We start from the raw sequence: 16,958 nt of genomic DNA on the forward strand, positions 1-16,958 counted from the left end.
TGCAGTGCCCTAAACGTTTTTTTTTTCTTACTAAACAGATATAGTGAAAAGCATATTCATGGCATAAACCCAAATGTCAGTGAAGACCCTTGTACTCACCATGCATGGGGCAAGAGCAAGTAGAGCCAGGCGGAGAAGGCTGCCAATCTTTCCACTGTGGTGGCCTAGCTGAGAGGCCAGCTGGAGGCTCTGCTTGAGGGCCACTGAGGCTTGGGCCAGCAAACCCTGTGAGCGGTACACCTCTGCCAGCCACTGAGAAGGAGATAAAGAGAAAAACAGAGTGAGAACAGAAACAGGCACATTAACATAAAAGATATGTTAAAACATATATAGAGCATTTCAAAGGGTCTTCTGAAATCTGCAGTCTTGGTAGATCTGAATGAGATTAAACACCTTCTTACTTAACTTAAATCACAACTAAATAAATACGTCCCAATTTCTTTAAAAACCTCTGCAGCATTATTTTATGAAAACTTTGCAGAAACGTACAAAGGACAGTTTAAAAGAAAATTACCCTAACTTGAATAACCTGCAAAAGCAGATAAAAGGTTTAAAGCATAAGGAAAATATTCAAGTAATTATATTTCTTTATCATATGCCAGTATTATTAAGAAAGATGTGTAATTCACTTGAGTATTATTGAAAGTGTGACTACCCACAACAATGCTAATTCATCTTTGTGAGATCTAGTACCGTAAATACCTCAAAGAAAACTTTTAATTCATCAGTTAAAGCAGGATACTTTCACTTAAGCATATTTACATATTTTCCACTGCTGTCAATATTGAAAATTATTGAAAGGACTCAGATTAGAGTGCTCAAATCAGTGACCAAAGAGTGACCAAAGTTAAATGTCTAGCAAGAGATTAGCCACAATCTCTGTTCAGCCAGTCAGTGTCATGCAGTACTCACGTGCCAGGCAGACACTGAAGTGGGGTTGGCCATGATGGCAGAACTGAGCTGATCTAACACTGCAGTTGGTATATTTTTACCACCACCAGAGAGCAGGAAGCGCTCACACTGAACCTGCCTCAGCAACAGGAACACTGCAGGATGCTCGGAGGACACACTTAAAACCTGTGACAACCAAACAACACAACCATGTAACAATCACTATGTGTATTATGCATCTTCATAACTTCAAAAAAAAATGTTTGAGCAAAGCTGAAGTAGCACTCAGGGAGCACAAAGGAGAATATGCTCAAAAGTTTAAAAGAAGAAAGAATAATGTTTTGATGTTTACAGAGAGAAAGGAGGATGTAAAGGTGAAAGAAAAGGATGAAGGGGTGACAGATGGGACAGATTACAGATGTCACAGCTCTGATAGTCATTTCTGCTGCTAAAGCCAAAGTTATAAATAACGACGGTCCGTCTGCCTGTGTCTGCACCTGTGGCCCATACAGACAGGTGATGAGACAAGAGCTGACCAGCACGAGACAGAGAGACAGAGAAAGAGAGTGAAACACAGAGAGAGAGAGATAAAGAAAGAAAGAGAAAAACAAAACAAATGTTTGTCTTACATTACTAGTGAGGACTTCCATTTGTTTCTACTGTTTTTTTGTATTACTGTAACCAAGTATAATACACCTACACCTTAACCTAACCTCAACTTAAAAATCCAAAAGCTTTTTGAGCTTTTCCAAAAATGTAATTTGTGGTGAAAATAACACATTCAGGAGTGCGGACCGGACATATGGCCTGTCATAGTGTCCTTTCACTGAGAGGCCATGTAGTCCTCACAAGGATAGCAAGGCAAGCATACACACACATATATACACACACACAACCTGTGAGCAGAGGGTTTCAGCTTCATCATACTGTCCACTCTGTTTGAGTCCAGTCACAGTCTGCTGCAATGTCCAGTTCTCCAGAGCCTGAGCCAACAACCCATCCTCCCTCTGCAAGCCTTTCACTGCACGAGAACACACAGTACAGAACACAGTCAGAACACCCACACAAACACACCTACACAGCAACCTTGGCACGCTTTTTAAATGAACAAAAATGAGATGCACCTATATGGAATTTGCATTTTTTATTTTTGCACTTGAAAATAAGTTCACTCTATAGTCCATATAAAAAAAATCTAAGCATGAAATATTACTCAGCTGTCACTCACCGGTTATTTAAATTATTTACGAGAGCCTCTTATAACAGTAGGTGAATGTAGCAGGTGAAGTTAGGAGTCATGCCCAAATACTCTCCCTAATATAAAAGTGTATTCATGCATGAGAGGGGAATCAAACCACTAATTTTTGTATGAAATTCAAAAACTGGACCAATAATAATATAAATGTTCCCATTTCTCAGAGAGTAATATAACAGTGATCACTGATATATCATTCAACGTTATAAAAATACCCAAAGTCTTCTTACCACAATGTGATATAGTATTTAGATCACGCATGAGCTTTGTTAAATAACATGTTCTATACACATACATAAAAAACACATAAAATATCCACTGACCTGTCTCAGAAACCTTGGTCATGAGCATCTTCTCTAGACCCTCCCTGCAAGGGGTGGAGCCTGAGAGAGCACATGCTGTGTTTTCGGTGTGGCAGGCAGCCATAAGCCCCGCCCACCCAGCAGGATCATCTGAGTGAAATGATGAGAACAAACAGTTCAATTTCCTGATAAAGCATCTTCAACATAAGCCCAGCCCATCAGAGATGAACTACCCTTGGATTTTCTTGGTTCTTTGTGGCCCATGACCACATCATCATTCGGTCATATCTCCAACAGATCGTGGTACTGATGGAACTAAAACCGAAACCAGAGTAATACATACTGAGGATAAATGAATGCCTCATCATTAGTATAAATGAAAGTGCATGACAGTACAGTGGACATTGTAAACTGAGCCACAACATTTTAACCGATATGCTTCTTAATATCCTGTTGGTCCTCCATATACCACCCAAACAGCTCCAACCTGCAAAGTGATTGACTCTACAAGATCTCTGAAGGTGCCCGTGGTATCTGACAACAAGCTCTTAACAGCAGTTCCTTTCAGCAAAATTCAGCCATTCCTGTAATTTGCGAGGTGGAGTCACTACAATATGCAGGGTCAATGTGCTTGTTTACCTCTTTTCAACCCTATCCTTGCGACAGCCCAGTATTATTTGTAGTTATATAGTTAGTATTCCAATATCTAGTTATACTAATCAATCTTCATTATGTTAACACAGGAGTGATGATGCTGGAATTCAACAAATCTACGAGATGGCTGGGGACTTCATGGAGAAATTTGGAATCAAATTTTCTTCTTCAAACTAAAACTCAAGATACCGTCTCCTTAAAAAAAAAATTTCTTATTTTTTTACAGTTTTTATTTTTATGTGCATTGTTCTAATGATATATATGATGTTTTTAGAAACACAAATATGTATATATATATATATATATATATATATATATATATATATATATATATATAAAAACACATTCTTTTCCCCATGTGATATGGCTGAGAACTCAGCTAGGCCTTGTTTAAACCAATACTCACCAGGACAGAGAAGCACAGCTCTCTGGATGGTCTTTAGAGCATTCCTTCTCCGGTCTTCATTCAAGTGTCTGCCTGAGGCCAACTGATTTACTCCACTGTACAGCAGTGCCCTCTACAGAGCAAGAGCAGAATGAGCGATTGAGACAGGATAGGCTCCTGTTCTACTGCTTCATGTGTCTAGAATGGCTAGAAACCTAAACCCACCTTTCCCAAAGTCATGCTAGCGTGGCAAGCCACACTGCCTGCCACTGCTCCTCCCTGGTGAAGGCAAGAGATTTTAGCCTGTTAATAGTTTACTTTAATGAAGGCAATAGTTTTACTCTAGTTTTAATGACAACATAGTCATTTTAGTGATGACAAATGTTTTTTGTTTTTTTTGTCAGTTGGTTAAAGCACACAATTTCCTTAAGCTTTAAAACGGCTCAGGGATGCTTACGTCAGCTTTGCTTGGACAGTACTGGGGCACCAGTCTGGACAGCAGAGCCCAGAGGGACGGATTTCCTGGGTTCCTGTCACAAGAAAAAGTCAAGCAGAAAATATTTATATGCAATAAAATGTGACTAGTTAAGAGATAGAAATTAGGGCTACATAAGAACAAATAAAAAGCTCAGTTGTGAGATTAGATGCCAATTTCATTTAATTTTCGGCTGTTAAATCAGCTCAGTTTAAGTGAATTAAAGAAGGGTTTAATTAACTAGGCTTGATTTGTAAGCGTTCTTAAGTGGTTGAATTTTGCTGGAAACTTCAAATTCAAAATTCTTGATTTGGTAAAAAATAAGTAAGGACATTGTAATCAAATGTTCATCTAAACTTTATAAGCTTAGCTTTAGCAATTTTAATACCTCTGAGATCTTTGGACTTTGGCTATAAGCCATTTAGCAATTAACTGATCTGAGACTAGATCTCTATATTTGCATTCTGGTCTTATTCATTAAAAATTGACCTTCAAAACAGGTCTCAAGATCAGCACAAATGTCAAAATCCCAGTGGTTTTACCATGTACCTGAAAACAGCTCTAGAAGCCTCTCTCTGCACTGAGGTGTAGTTGCCCTGCAGGGACAGTAGAGTGCAAGTTAGCAAGCAGCGCTCTTCCACAGCACCCCCTATTGTTTCCTCCATCTTCAACAGCTCCAAGAGGGCAGCGCTAGCCAGGGTCACATCTCCATGAACCAGGCCCAAAGCACACAGACACACCAGGCTCTCTGGAACAGGCTCCTTAAGCAAAGAGCTGTGTAAAGGATAAATGTACACATGGACAGATGAGGACTAAGGCCCAGGCACAGAGTGTAAATACAGAAGTGTTTTGGTTCCAGATTAGTTGGCTCACCACTTGAACAGCAGAGTTTTGGCAGTGTCCATGTTTCCCAGCCTGTGCTGCAGTAAAGCTAGAGCTGTCAGTATGCATGCCTTCTCCTTCTCAGTGGAGGCAACTGCAAGAGCCTTCTCATAGGCTGAGACGAAATGAAAATATACACAGTCAGCCACTTTGAAACCATTATTAAATATTATGTACAAGCATTTCCTACCATGTGATCTACACTGATGACACTACTTCTTTGTATTTTTTATTGGTTTAACTAACAGTAATAATAATAATAATAATTACTATTATATATAGGTTTTCATAGGGAGATAAGTACAAAAACTAAATCCTTTATTTACCCATAACACAGTAAAAAAAAACAAACAAGCAGCAGACTTTAAAAGCAAATATAAAGGGCAAAATATGCACCTATCCTATATGCACAGTTTGGGGATATCTTATGTATTTCTTCCTTTTATGTCCATGTTTGATGCCTGCCTTGAAACTTTCATGTGGGCATATTTAAGGCTTAATTTAATACAATTAAATTATAGTATACTACTATGCATAGGACTCCACATAAATATGAACAGAACTATATTTACCATTAACACTTTCTTGCAGGCGTCCTGCTCTAAAGCAGGCTAAAGCCAGTCCTGCAAGATCATGTAGTTCCTCTAGGGGTGTGGAGGAGTAATAGTGAACTGCCTCCTCCCACCGACTTGTGTCACTACAATCAAAACACAATTTAGCTTTAAAATCAGTTAGTGGTTCTATATGCAAGAGCAGAAAAAATAAGCTTCATTTTATGCATTAGTTATTATGAGGAAAATGAAAATAAGTGTTACCACAGGGCCCGTGCATAGCCTCTAAGAGCAAAGCTGAGCTCCTCTATGTGGGAACCCTTCTGGAGCAACTCCACAGCTCTGAGCAATATACAGAATGTAGGAATGCACTCAGATTGATATACAAAGACTGGAAAACAAACTGCAACAACAATGTGTGGAATTAGACACTGTGCCTACCTCTTATAGGCTTCAGTGGCTTGCTTCTTCAGCTGCAGGTGTTCATTTAGGAAGCCAAGCATAACAAAGGCATCAGTGTCTGTCTGGATTCTCTCTGCAAAATTTGGGTAGGCCAAGTAAGTTTCTCCAACAATAATGAATGATCACTGCCACAACATGCTATATGGCAAAGGGTGCATGTGTGTGCAAAGTTTACATACCTGTGTACTTGCTTAAAGCCACTTGTGCAGCTGAGACAGCATTCATCTGGACTATGTTGTAGCGATACAGCTCTGAATCTCGGTTACTCTTGTCCAGTAGAGTGGAACAGACCCAGTAGGCATAACCCTTCACCCCTTCAGTCTAATAACCAACACAAAACAGCAAATATATCACTAAATGCATATTCAGAAACACAAGAACTACACAATTAATGTTCTAACACATGTAACTCTTACATGAGTGCTGAGCTCAGTGGTGTGTCTGAAGAGGTCCATAGTGTCATAGCTGCCTACAGTCTCAGCAATAAGAGCCTAGCGCACAGAAAGAGAGAATAAGTCAGTTCTAGTTTTCATTAAGTGAATGGGACATTATCCACATAAAATGCAGGTGTAAGTGCACCCACTTAGAACGGACTAAAATACAAAATCACTTCAGGAGGTGGTCTAAGGCGCATTTTAACCAGAGTTTAATTCAGTATGCTTAAAACAAAGGACAAGTTTGGTTAATCTTTACTTCGCCTCACCGTTATTTAATGTCTCGCTGCAGCACATTAAGTTTTAATGTAAGTGGCACCTGACTATGATGGCTAATACACAATAAATCAATGTCTTTTTGTAAATATCAGTGTAACAATTCTTAACAGGTTGCAACCTAGATACAAGTCACATAAAACATACAGGTGTAAAAGAGGGATTAAGTGGACATTAAGTAATTAACTATGTTTCTTATACCTGCCCAATCCAACAGTTGACATACAACGGTTCCAGAGATTGGGCGATCTTGAAAGCTTCATGGGCAAGCTAAAGGGTAAATAAAAATAATAAGGAAAGATTTTAGGAAAGTACCAAGATGAGACATGACACCTACAGCACTACAAATATTCATGTAAACATTCAAGTAATCAAACCTAACTTACCTCAATGTTGCCCTTCTTTAGATATAAAGTTCCAAGGTTTGTCCATGCTACAACATTCTGAAAATGTAGAAGTATAAATAAATAAATAAATAAATAAATAAAATCAGTGTGATGCTCAACATTTACCCAAACAGGTCACCGGGTTACTGCACTTACATTTGATTCCACCTTGACTGATTTGATAAAACTGTGCTGAGCAAGAGCAAAGTTTTCAATCCCTGAAAGCATGAACAGAATATAATTAATTAAATAAATTTGTACAAGCACAGTTTCAACCACTAGTCAACAAAAAAAAAAAAAACAATTTAAGAACATTAATTTTATTTAAAATGCTAATGGCTTACCTTTAGCCATGGCCACTACCCCCAATGCATTCCAGTAAGTGTGATTTCCACTGTCCAGCATAACTGCTTTTTTAACACACTAAGGGAAGATCAAACAAAATAATTTCTAGCGACATCTTATCTCACTAGAGAAACCTAAAAAACACAGATTCCAAGTCAAAAAGGAATACCTGGAGGGCTTTCTCCAGTAGCGGCTGTATGTCCTGCTCTGTGGACTGAGATAGGAGCAGCCTGGACTGGTGGTAATAGTTGAGACCCAGATCACACCAGATGCTTGGGGTCTCCGCCATCAGTTTCAGAGCACGGCCATAACATCTGGGGCACGGAGGTTACAAAATGTTTCAGATAAGTAAATTGTACAGCTCTGAGAGCGAAACGGCACTATTTCTCAAGCCAATTAGGTGCATAACAGCAAAAAAAGCACAGTATTCGTATCACTTTAGGCATCTAGGAATCCATTCAACATGACAATGCAGATATTCCAACAGTTTTTAGAAACCAACATCTGTGATCATCTGTAACAGAATGAGGTCATCCTTCATGTCTATCTGTACAGTGTGTGCATGCGCATAGCCCACCTCTCCCCGAGAGTGAGTAGTTGTTTTTGGTCCAGCATGTGGTTCTGATCTGCAGGCTCTGCTCCACACAGAGCTCCAGGCACCAATGCACTGGCCCGGTTAGGAGATACAGTACTGCAGCTAGTGCAGGCATTTCCCAGCAACTTCCACAGGCAGGACAAGTCAGAACGCTTCTGCACTGCCCTGCATATGCAAGAGTCACACATATTAGAGATTCCCTAAGGACTTGCCAAATCATAAAGTACATACAGAATAAAAAAGGCTCACAACGGTATGGTACCTGAACAAATATTTAATGGCTTCCTGTATCAGGTCTACTGCTTTGCCATCCAGGTAGTCCTCCATTGCAGTCTTAGCCAAGGCTAAAAGACACTCACCAAGACCTAATAACAAGAATAAAATAGAGTTGATTTAGCTCTTTTGTACTTGACAATAATTACACAGATTTAGCAACTGTTTTCCACCAACTAGGTTTCATCTTTCTTTTATTCAATAAAAATCAAGCTGAAAAACACATTTCATGCCCTAATGTAATCAACAGTATCACACAGATATGAAGCAGATATTTATTTTTTTCCTTGGATATAAATACATGTGCAATCATTGCAGGAATACAAATGTCAAAATGTGGATCAGAAACACAATAATTTTAACAACTTGTATCAAAAAACCTGAAAAAACACGCTCACCCTTCAAAGCTGGCACATATTCTTCTCTCTCTATAATGTGCAGGTACTCTCCTGCAGCCTCTTTGAATCTGCCCAGGATTTGTTTAATTGCAGCGGTCTGGTAGAGGCTGTAGATGGAGCTGGGCTGGAGTAGATGGGCCTTGGCAAAGGCTTTAAGGGCAGCTGTAAAGCTGTGGCGGTTCAGGTAGGCCTCACCTAAACACTCCCAACAAACCCAGTCCTGAGGGTCGGCCCGCAGCGCTGCCTGCAAACTGTTAGGAAAGCTGTTCAGCATTAATTTGGCATAAAAAAAAACAACAAAAAAACACCACATATATTTTATGTTGAATAAGATATACTGAATGAATGACTCCTACTCAGCAATAGCCTGCGGGTGCTGGCCAACTTTAAGGTAGTACAGTCCTCTCCGCATCCAGGCCCATTTGGCTGAACCTGGTGTTGCTCTCTCGGTCACTGACTGCAGAATTTCTAAAGCAGAACCCTATGCAAGAGATAATACGGCATGTTAAAGTATATGCCATCATGTGTAACATCCTCAGTGGTTCACAACTCTGGTCCTTAAGTACCCTTGCCCTTTGTATTTGGAGGGATCCTGGATCTAATACACCCTATTAGCTAGTTAATAAACCCTTCCTGAGTTGATGTGAGTGTGTCAAAGCAGGAAAAGTGCAGAGCAGGTGTGTTTCAGGGCTGTGATTTGGAACCAATACTGTAGGTCCACATAAACAAACGAACAGACAAAAAAAAATCCCAGCAACGAATGCATTGTGGTCTGTAGTACTTACCATGTCTCCTTGCTCCATGCAGAGGTCCACAGTGGCAGCTCCAGCCTCTCCATCAGTGGAGTCTAGCTCGAATGCTCTCTTATAGCAGCCTCTGGCTCTGCCGAGGTCTTTGGCTACCTCCCTGTAGTAGTGACCCAGGTAGCGGAAGACTGAGCCCAGATGGGGATCCAGCTTTGCAGCCTGGACAGATGGTGTAATAATGAAAAACTCTACTCCAAATAAGATAAGATAAGATAATCCTTTATTAGTCCCACAGCGGGGAAATTCACAATGTAAATAAATGAGGTGTAAATCTCTGATGTCACAAATTTCCATAACGATTCTTTAGAATCCACATGTCAAACACAAGGCCCAGGGACCACATCAGGTCTGCAGCACAGTCTTTTCCAGCCCGCAAAATTATTTTGATTTACTATTAGTATTAGCTCATTTCACAACCCCAGCATGTACTGCAACGTAATAGGTAATCCCAATCCGCTACCCCAACAACAATGTACGGGATAGCAATTACACCACACAGTTAAAAAAAAAAGAGAGATCAGCTCAACTTTAAATAACATAGTAACTGGTTTCATGGCTTTTCTTGAGTTCACTCAACTTGAGGACACAAGAGTTCACACAAATCAAACTTAGTTGAGTCAAGAGTTCTCAATTTTTTTTAGTTCTGCATCTCAGTTGGGTAAATAAAATGAACTTGTTTTTTTATACTCAGCTTCCCCACTAGCCAGGACTCTTTCCATCACACAATCCTGCTAGACATTTTCCTCTCGAGTACACACTTATGGATGGCTATGGCATCACTGGGGCTCAAACTCACAACCTCCTGTTGGGTTGACGGCTTAGTCTGATAGTCAGATTTTGTGTCTACAAATGTTTAATACATTTCATGTGGTGAAACTGTTTAATAATTCATGCCAACATCAGGAGATTGTTAGTTTGAATCCCAGCAATGCCACAGCTGTCCACATCCAGAAGCTCAAGAGGAAAATTTGCCAGATGGGACTGTGTGACAGAAGAAGTGGCAGCTAGTGGAGAAGTAAAAACACAAATTCAATTTTGTTTATCTCACCGAGATGCAGACCTAGAAACAGTAGATGGGAGAACTTAGTGGTTGAGACACCCTTGCTTTAGGACAAGTGGTCAGTCCTAGTCGGCTGACCATAAGGCATGATACATAAAAGTCACTTAACCTCGAATTGGCCAGGAACCGCTGACACCCCAAAATCTTTTACTTTTTTTTTTTATTTATTTTTTTTTTTATACACACCTCAATAAAACATAAGACTAACTGAGCTAGTGAAGCCCTTGTAGTTAAAAAAAATCTTAGTATGTAATATGCCTGGTATTTTAAGGGGTTAAATCACATTTGCCTCAACACAAGTACAACTAAAACACCCAGTGAGACTGAAAAGGACAACGGCTGGGGAGATAACTGCAGCAACCCACCTTCAATAGATGAGTGTGGGCTTTGCTCCTGTCTCTCCGTGTCTCCTCTCCCATGCTCCAATATAGCTTTCCAAGCAACAGATACAGCTCTCCACTGTCTGACCTCTGAGATAGAGCTTCTACAAAGCTATAAATCAAAGACATAAATGTAAAATGTCTTTGTTATGTCTAATCAGGATAGACAGTAACTTTAAAACAACCTTCTTTCTGTATTGTCACCGTCCATTATATCAGCTCTTTACCAAAAAGGGCACCTTGTAGCTCCACAATTACAGACTTGTTGTTGTTCAGCAACAGGTTTTAAATGTTATGGCTGATGAGTGTTTGTGGATGTGTGTATGTGCGAGTGTAAAAGAACATGGGGAGAAAGAGTGATACCTCTGCTCTGCTTGTTGGTGCTCATCTTTAGACGCATGAGCCAGTCCCTTTAGGGTTAACCCCTCCACGGAGCCAGGGTGAGAGCTCAGCAACTCAGAAGAAACCTTCAGGAGATAAAAATACACTGTGGACAACGCTGTGTTTTTTCTGCCAAATGAAGTAAGGTAATACATTAAAGAACAAAAAAAGGTTTACATCACAGTGGGGGCCTGGTCTAGCATCACAGATGAGGCAAAGAGACAGTTACTCTAAACCAGCAGGCTAATGGTTTTCAACTATATGTTGTATGCAGCACACTTTGTATTTCAGTAGGTCACTGAACACAGAGAGGAAGCTTCAAGACACAGAGCCAAACACGAGAACAGAGACTAAGAACAGTCCAATTCTCAGAGGTTTTGATGTATGTGTAACAGCTGGGAAACTGAGCCACAAAACTTTTTAAAAGACTAAGATCTGTATCTGCTACTCCTATCTCCTGTGGCCTCTATGCCATTACAGTCAATGGTTCATAATCACATACTTAATGGTCAGCAGGAAGGCTGAACCTAAATAAGAAAAAAAGTGTGAAGATTTGTACCTGAAATGCGTCTGCAAGCTGTCCCTTCTGCAAGTAGGCTCTCCCTTTTAATGCTAACAGTGCAGGGTCATTACTGGCATCTGCCATCTGAAAGAAAGTCATTTTGGCTGAGGCAATGAGCTGATCGCAATGGAATGTAATAATCTCCCCACCCCCCCAAAAAAAAACATTGATCGTATGACCTGAAGCGTACCTGAGAAAGCAGCTTTAAAGCTTCTTCTGTACTCTGCTCCGTTCCAACTCTGACAAGAGCCTCGATCTTCACTCTCAATAGCTTCTGGGTCCAGTCTTCATCATTCCCTGCACTCGCCATCAGCCCTGAAACACAAACCAGGGGCTTATGTTGTCTAAATTGCCATTACTTACATATGTTTTCCATAGTCTTCACTAATAACTTTAAACCTTTCATTTTACTCTTAAATCTGAAAGCTTATTACTTTGTTATCTTAAGGTTTATTGTCCAGTGACTAATGAATTGCTCAATAACAGTGAAATAACTATGTAAGGTGTACAGTCTTATGCAGTATATACACAGTAGTTTTGTTGTGTAGACAGTCTAAATGTAAAACACTACAGCCTTTACAATATTTAGAGAAAATAGCAAATTAGGGTGTGCTCACCAAAGTACACACACGTGCAAACACACACACACACGTGCAAATACACACCTTTGTAAGCCACAAGTCAGGCAATGAGAGACATATTGTACCTTGACTGGAAGACAGTGCACTGTCAGCGTACTTGTGCATTTTCAGCTCAGCCTGAGCAAGGTTGTACCAGCCAATGATGCTGAAGCGCATCCGTCTTAGTCCTGTAAACAAAGGCAGCAGGGCTGTTACAGAAGGCTACTGCAGTGTCTTTCCCTGACTGCCCCAACATAAGACAAGTGCAAAATTGTACAAACTTACATGCTTTGGAGATTTTCTATTTTATATTTTACACATCCTCTACAGGGAACATGCTTAAATATGATATGATCTTATCATTTTAGTGCAGAGCTTCTATGTATTTTAAAGAGTTTAACATACTGGGAAAAAAATAAAACATAAAAAATGTAAAATTTGCAATAGATTTTGCACAGGCCACATTTTATGTTTTATTTTCCAGTCTGTTAAATTCAGCACATAAACAGTAATTGTAACCTTTAAAATGTGCATATGCATGATCACCAAAAAAGACGTATGCTTACTTTCACCAAAAAAAAAAAAAAAAAAACATGTAAATTGACCAGGGGTACCCAAACTTTTGAATAGTTGTATATGTAGACTTCTGAGTGCCATCATGTTTTTCTGCTGCTTTTCATACATGTAAAACTAAAATAAGATTTACTCATTCTGTGACACTGTGCCGTTACATTAACGAGAATAAGTTTCATTCTTTAATTTCATACCTACCAAGACCTAAGCTTTTGACAGCATCTTCATATTTCTTATCCTTAAGAGCTTTTACACCTAGGCCAAAGTGAGCAAGTGAACTGGCTGGGTCCAGCTCCAGCAGACGAGTGTAGCAGCTAACAGCATCCTCACTGCAATCATCTACCAAACACAAACACAACAAACAATGAAAATTACCATTAATACATTCAGCACAAATCAGACATTTATTATCTGCATTACACTGTTAAATGCTGTGTCATTTTATATTCGTAAAATAACAAAAATCTTGACTGAAACCTGTGCCACTAAGTATTCATCTCAGGAGCTTTAGGCAATTGGTATGTAAGCAGAGTAAGGTTTTAATGTCTCTAGACACCACACCTGATATCAGATAGTACTCTCCTAGGACTTCTAGAGGGTATGAGTCTTTTGGGTAGAGGGACAGCATGGTCTCACACATCTCTTTCAGCTTCACCACTTCATGAGGGAGCTGGGAAAACATGCAAGACAGGTCACATGTGCTTATTTTTATTTCTAAAAGTTGACTTTCCTGATAACATGATATTGAAGGAGAGCACTTACTTTTGAGAGACATTTAATATAGTCTTTTGTGAGCTCCATATGGTCTTCACTAGGTACATGTGCTGTTAGCTGAAGAGCTTGTTCAAAGGCAGAGAGGAGCTGAAAGGCACAGACACACTTACTTACCAAAAAGATCCTATGAACTGAAATAGAAAAAAACAGAGCTAGCCAGTATACCATTCAAACATTTTACTTTAACCCATTAATGGCTTCAAATTCTTCATGTAGACCCAAATTTCAATTTCTCACTCTCACAGTGACACAAACTATATGCTGCATTGCTTCCTAATAGTTAACAAATAATTGAAAGCAGTCAGTGAATAATAAGATCAATAGGGTGATATTTATATGCAACCTCACACTAAATATTTAACCACATAAGTCTTATTTCACTCACATGCTGTTGAGTCTCATTGTCCTGCTTTTCCACAGTACTCAGGAGCAGCCTGGTCATTTCCCTCCATAGTTCAAGCAGCTCAAAGTTCTCCACACCTTCCTCTGCTTCCCTCATCTGGATGAGTCGCCGCCACACTCTTGCTACCTGCACAAGACAAGACATTACATGCACTTAAAGACTGAATTTATTTGCAATTTATTCCAAGCTTCTCTCTTCCTCTTACAGATTGCACCTGTAATTGATTACACATCAGGCTGAGACATCACTCACATCTTTTAGGTCATATTGTGTGTTACAATGTGTGCTCACACAGATTTGACTACTATTCAATTAAAATACATTGTCCCTTTTTAGGTGCTGCCGCAATCTTTGTCCATTCATTGTACTACTGTTCTAAATGTTGGATCTATGAGCAAAACCTTTTTTTTTAAAAAAACAAAGAAAACATTTAAAAAATGTATTATAATTAGGTAGCATGCAGTATTAACCCAACTTTCACCCCTTGTCTGAAAACGTTAAGATTATCATGTAAAACACATTGCTGCACAAACTGTATGCATGCATGTAAACAAAAGTAAACCAGTCTGAACATCTCATTTCTTTACCTGTAAATAGTTCTTATCTGCCTGATAGATATCCACCAACTTCTTGCTCACTTCAAAGCATCTGACTTTGTCTGAACTGCAAATCCAGAGAAGCATGTTAACATATACAAAACTCATATACAACATATACAAACAGATACAAACCTCAAAAAAGCTGAAAGTAACACTAAGGGCAAGAGTTATTTAACTCAGATACACTCACGTTTCATAAAGTGTTATGAGTTTTTGATAGATTTTGGGCAGTTCAGCTTTGAAGTCTTCTTGGTTGCTTTTTTCATACAGGTTTGCAAGGCCCTGTAAAACACACCCATCACAATGTTCACTGTTGTTTAAAAAAAAAAAAATGCTGCACAACCAAAAAAGCATGTCAAACCATGTAATTGAGGTTTTGACTACCAGGACAGAGTATCTGCACACATCCTCAACTTAAACTCAATAGTATAGTTTTTGATGCTATACCACACAAAGTTTCTTAAGGGTTCAGCAAATAGCGATATGGATGCTAAAAAGAACAGTCTTTTTATTGGAGACACTTATATCCTTAAATATAAATGAACAAACAGGTATATTAGGAAAGTAAAGTCTAATGAAAGAATTTCTGAACAACCATATTGGTCTTTTGCCTTTGGGAACATAAACTGGAATAAAACATGGACAATTTGCGATAAATATTGTATGAATAATGAAATAAAGGAAGTGACATTAAAAATTTTACTCAACATGTACTCTGTTAAAAGTGTTTTAGAGAGATTTAGAATTATTAATGAATATTCCTGTACCTTTTGTGGTTTGGAGAAGGAAACAATTATCCATCTGTTTTACCAATGTACGTATACTAAAGTGTTTTGGATTGATGTGGAAAACTTTGTAAGAAGACTGGATACTGTATTACACTGGATGTTTCAGATGTTATTATTTATTTTTCTATGGACAGATTAGATGTTAAAGTATTTCTTTTTGTACAATACTTAATTATTATGGGTAAAACCACGAGATTAAGGCACATGGCATTTCTTAAAAAATAAACAAACAAGAAAGCAAAAAGGACTTTAGAATTATATGTTGATTATGATTTATTTAATGTATAAGCACACTCCTGGATGTTGGTTATTATAAGTCATGTTATTGTATAATAATTAAAAAAAAAAAAAGGTAGACCCAATATTTTTAAGCTTTTTTAATCCCACTCCAAAAATAATTTTACACCAGGTTTACACTGATGATATATCAAATATAAAAACACAAAGTAATTCACACCGATATCATTGCACTATATAATGCAATAACTTTGGTGACGAAGCTTTTAGAGACATTAAACTCTTCAGACATCTGGTTTCTATCACCACCACTGTGAACAATTCTGACTCAGGAAATTTCTCTAGAACGGAGCATCTCAAATCAAAACACCCTGAATGACTTCGTTTACATCATAACCATTTAATCATGCAAAGATTGTGAAAAATCGGTGGAATTCCCCTTTAAGTCTTGATATAAGAAAGAGATTACGCATTCAGTAGGACCTGTCAGATGTTAGCAGTACCGACCTGCCATGCAAGCAATTGGTCGGGCTCCAATTCTGCTGCCTTCTTGTAGGCAGTCTGGGCCTGATCAGGCTGCTCCAGCTCACCAGCCGCAACTCCAATGAAAACCCAAGCATTGTAGTTATTCTTCTCAAGTTTGAGAACAGCCTGGAATGAAGATAATGTCAATTTAGTGAGACAACCACCCTGTCAGGACAAAACTGTGTCTGCTTTAGCAATATTGGCACCACCAGCTGCTGTCAGCTGTGAGGAAATTCTCACCTTACAGTGTTTCAGAGCTTCTTTAAACTCCTTATTTTTGATAGCTTCCCTGGCACTTTTTAGAGCCGACTTTACTTCTTTGTTTGACATTGTCTATGAGAAATTTAAAAAAAACGAAACATTAAAATACAATAAAGTAATCTGTTGTATTTTCAAAACATTAGCCTGCTAGCTAACTTCATTTAACGTTACTGGCTAGCAACCGGAAAGCTAGTTAGGTAGAAAAACAGCAAGAAAATAATTTAAATGCGCACCTCAGTAATATAACGCAGCTCAGAGCACAATCTTTTTATACAAGACAAAAAAACTACTCCCAAAAAAGCAGCAGTTATATATACATATAACGATAGTCAAACTTCAAACACGCAACGCTAGTCTGATTCATCCTGTGCTTTTCTGTGAACTGCGCATGCGCACAACAGCAACTTGAGAAGCATTCAGTGACG

At 38.8% G+C, this 16,958-nt stretch overlaps 1 protein-coding gene across 2 annotated transcripts in view; it reads right to left on the minus strand.

The window, feature by feature from the left end:
- ttc37 (tetratricopeptide repeat domain 37) overlaps positions 1-16,926 on the minus strand; it is a 22,643-nt gene extending 5,717 nt beyond the window's left edge. The window contains exons 1-38 of one of the 2 annotated variants that reach the window (XM_017691124.2): positions 16,767-16,926; positions 16,513-16,605; positions 16,255-16,398; positions 14,913-15,004; positions 14,711-14,786; positions 14,106-14,249; positions 13,709-13,807; positions 13,508-13,616; positions 13,145-13,285; positions 12,460-12,561; positions 11,944-12,068; positions 11,751-11,837; positions 11,174-11,277; positions 10,796-10,922; positions 9,350-9,529; positions 8,921-9,045; positions 8,565-8,815; positions 8,156-8,258; positions 7,876-8,058; positions 7,468-7,612; positions 7,298-7,376; positions 7,110-7,171; positions 6,954-7,010; positions 6,769-6,837; positions 6,274-6,348; positions 6,037-6,178; positions 5,837-5,930; positions 5,660-5,737; positions 5,417-5,541; positions 4,836-4,959; positions 4,512-4,736; positions 3,945-4,017; positions 3,713-3,766; positions 3,509-3,620; positions 2,470-2,598; positions 1,788-1,912; positions 913-1,077; positions 100-252 (exon numbers count right to left, since the gene is read on the minus strand). In XM_017691124.2, coding sequence (XP_017546613.2) covers positions 100-252; positions 913-1,077; positions 1,788-1,912; positions 2,470-2,598; positions 3,509-3,620; positions 3,713-3,766; positions 3,945-4,017; positions 4,512-4,736; positions 4,836-4,959; positions 5,417-5,541; positions 5,660-5,737; positions 5,837-5,930; positions 6,037-6,178; positions 6,274-6,348; positions 6,769-6,837; positions 6,954-7,010; positions 7,110-7,171; positions 7,298-7,376; positions 7,468-7,612; positions 7,876-8,058; positions 8,156-8,258; positions 8,565-8,815; positions 8,921-9,045; positions 9,350-9,529; positions 10,796-10,922; positions 11,174-11,277; positions 11,751-11,837; positions 11,944-12,068; positions 12,460-12,561; positions 13,145-13,285; positions 13,508-13,616; positions 13,709-13,807; positions 14,106-14,249; positions 14,711-14,786; positions 14,913-15,004; positions 16,255-16,398; positions 16,513-16,602 — 4,368 coding nt within the window. In that variant the 5' untranslated portion in view covers positions 16,603-16,605; positions 16,767-16,926. Of the gene's footprint in view, positions 1-99; positions 253-912; positions 1,078-1,787; positions 1,913-2,469; positions 2,599-3,508; positions 3,621-3,712; positions 3,767-3,944; positions 4,018-4,511; positions 4,737-4,835; positions 4,960-5,416; positions 5,542-5,659; positions 5,738-5,836; positions 5,931-6,036; positions 6,179-6,273; positions 6,349-6,768; positions 6,838-6,953; positions 7,011-7,109; positions 7,172-7,297; positions 7,377-7,467; positions 7,613-7,875; positions 8,059-8,155; positions 8,259-8,564; positions 8,816-8,920; positions 9,046-9,349; positions 9,530-10,795; positions 10,923-11,173; positions 11,278-11,750; positions 11,838-11,943; positions 12,069-12,459; positions 12,562-13,144; positions 13,286-13,507; positions 13,617-13,708; positions 13,852-14,105; positions 14,250-14,710; positions 14,787-14,912; positions 15,005-16,254; positions 16,399-16,512; positions 16,606-16,766 lie in introns of those variants that run through there. The other variant, XM_037531896.1, reaches the window with a different exon arrangement.
- Between the last annotated feature and the right edge of the window lie 32 nt (positions 16,927-16,958).

The sequence above is a fragment of the Pygocentrus nattereri genome, chromosome 20, assembly GCF_015220715.1.
Source record: "Pygocentrus nattereri isolate fPygNat1 chromosome 20, fPygNat1.pri, whole genome shotgun sequence".
NCBI lineage: Eukaryota > Metazoa > Chordata > Actinopteri > Characiformes > Serrasalmidae > Pygocentrus > Pygocentrus nattereri.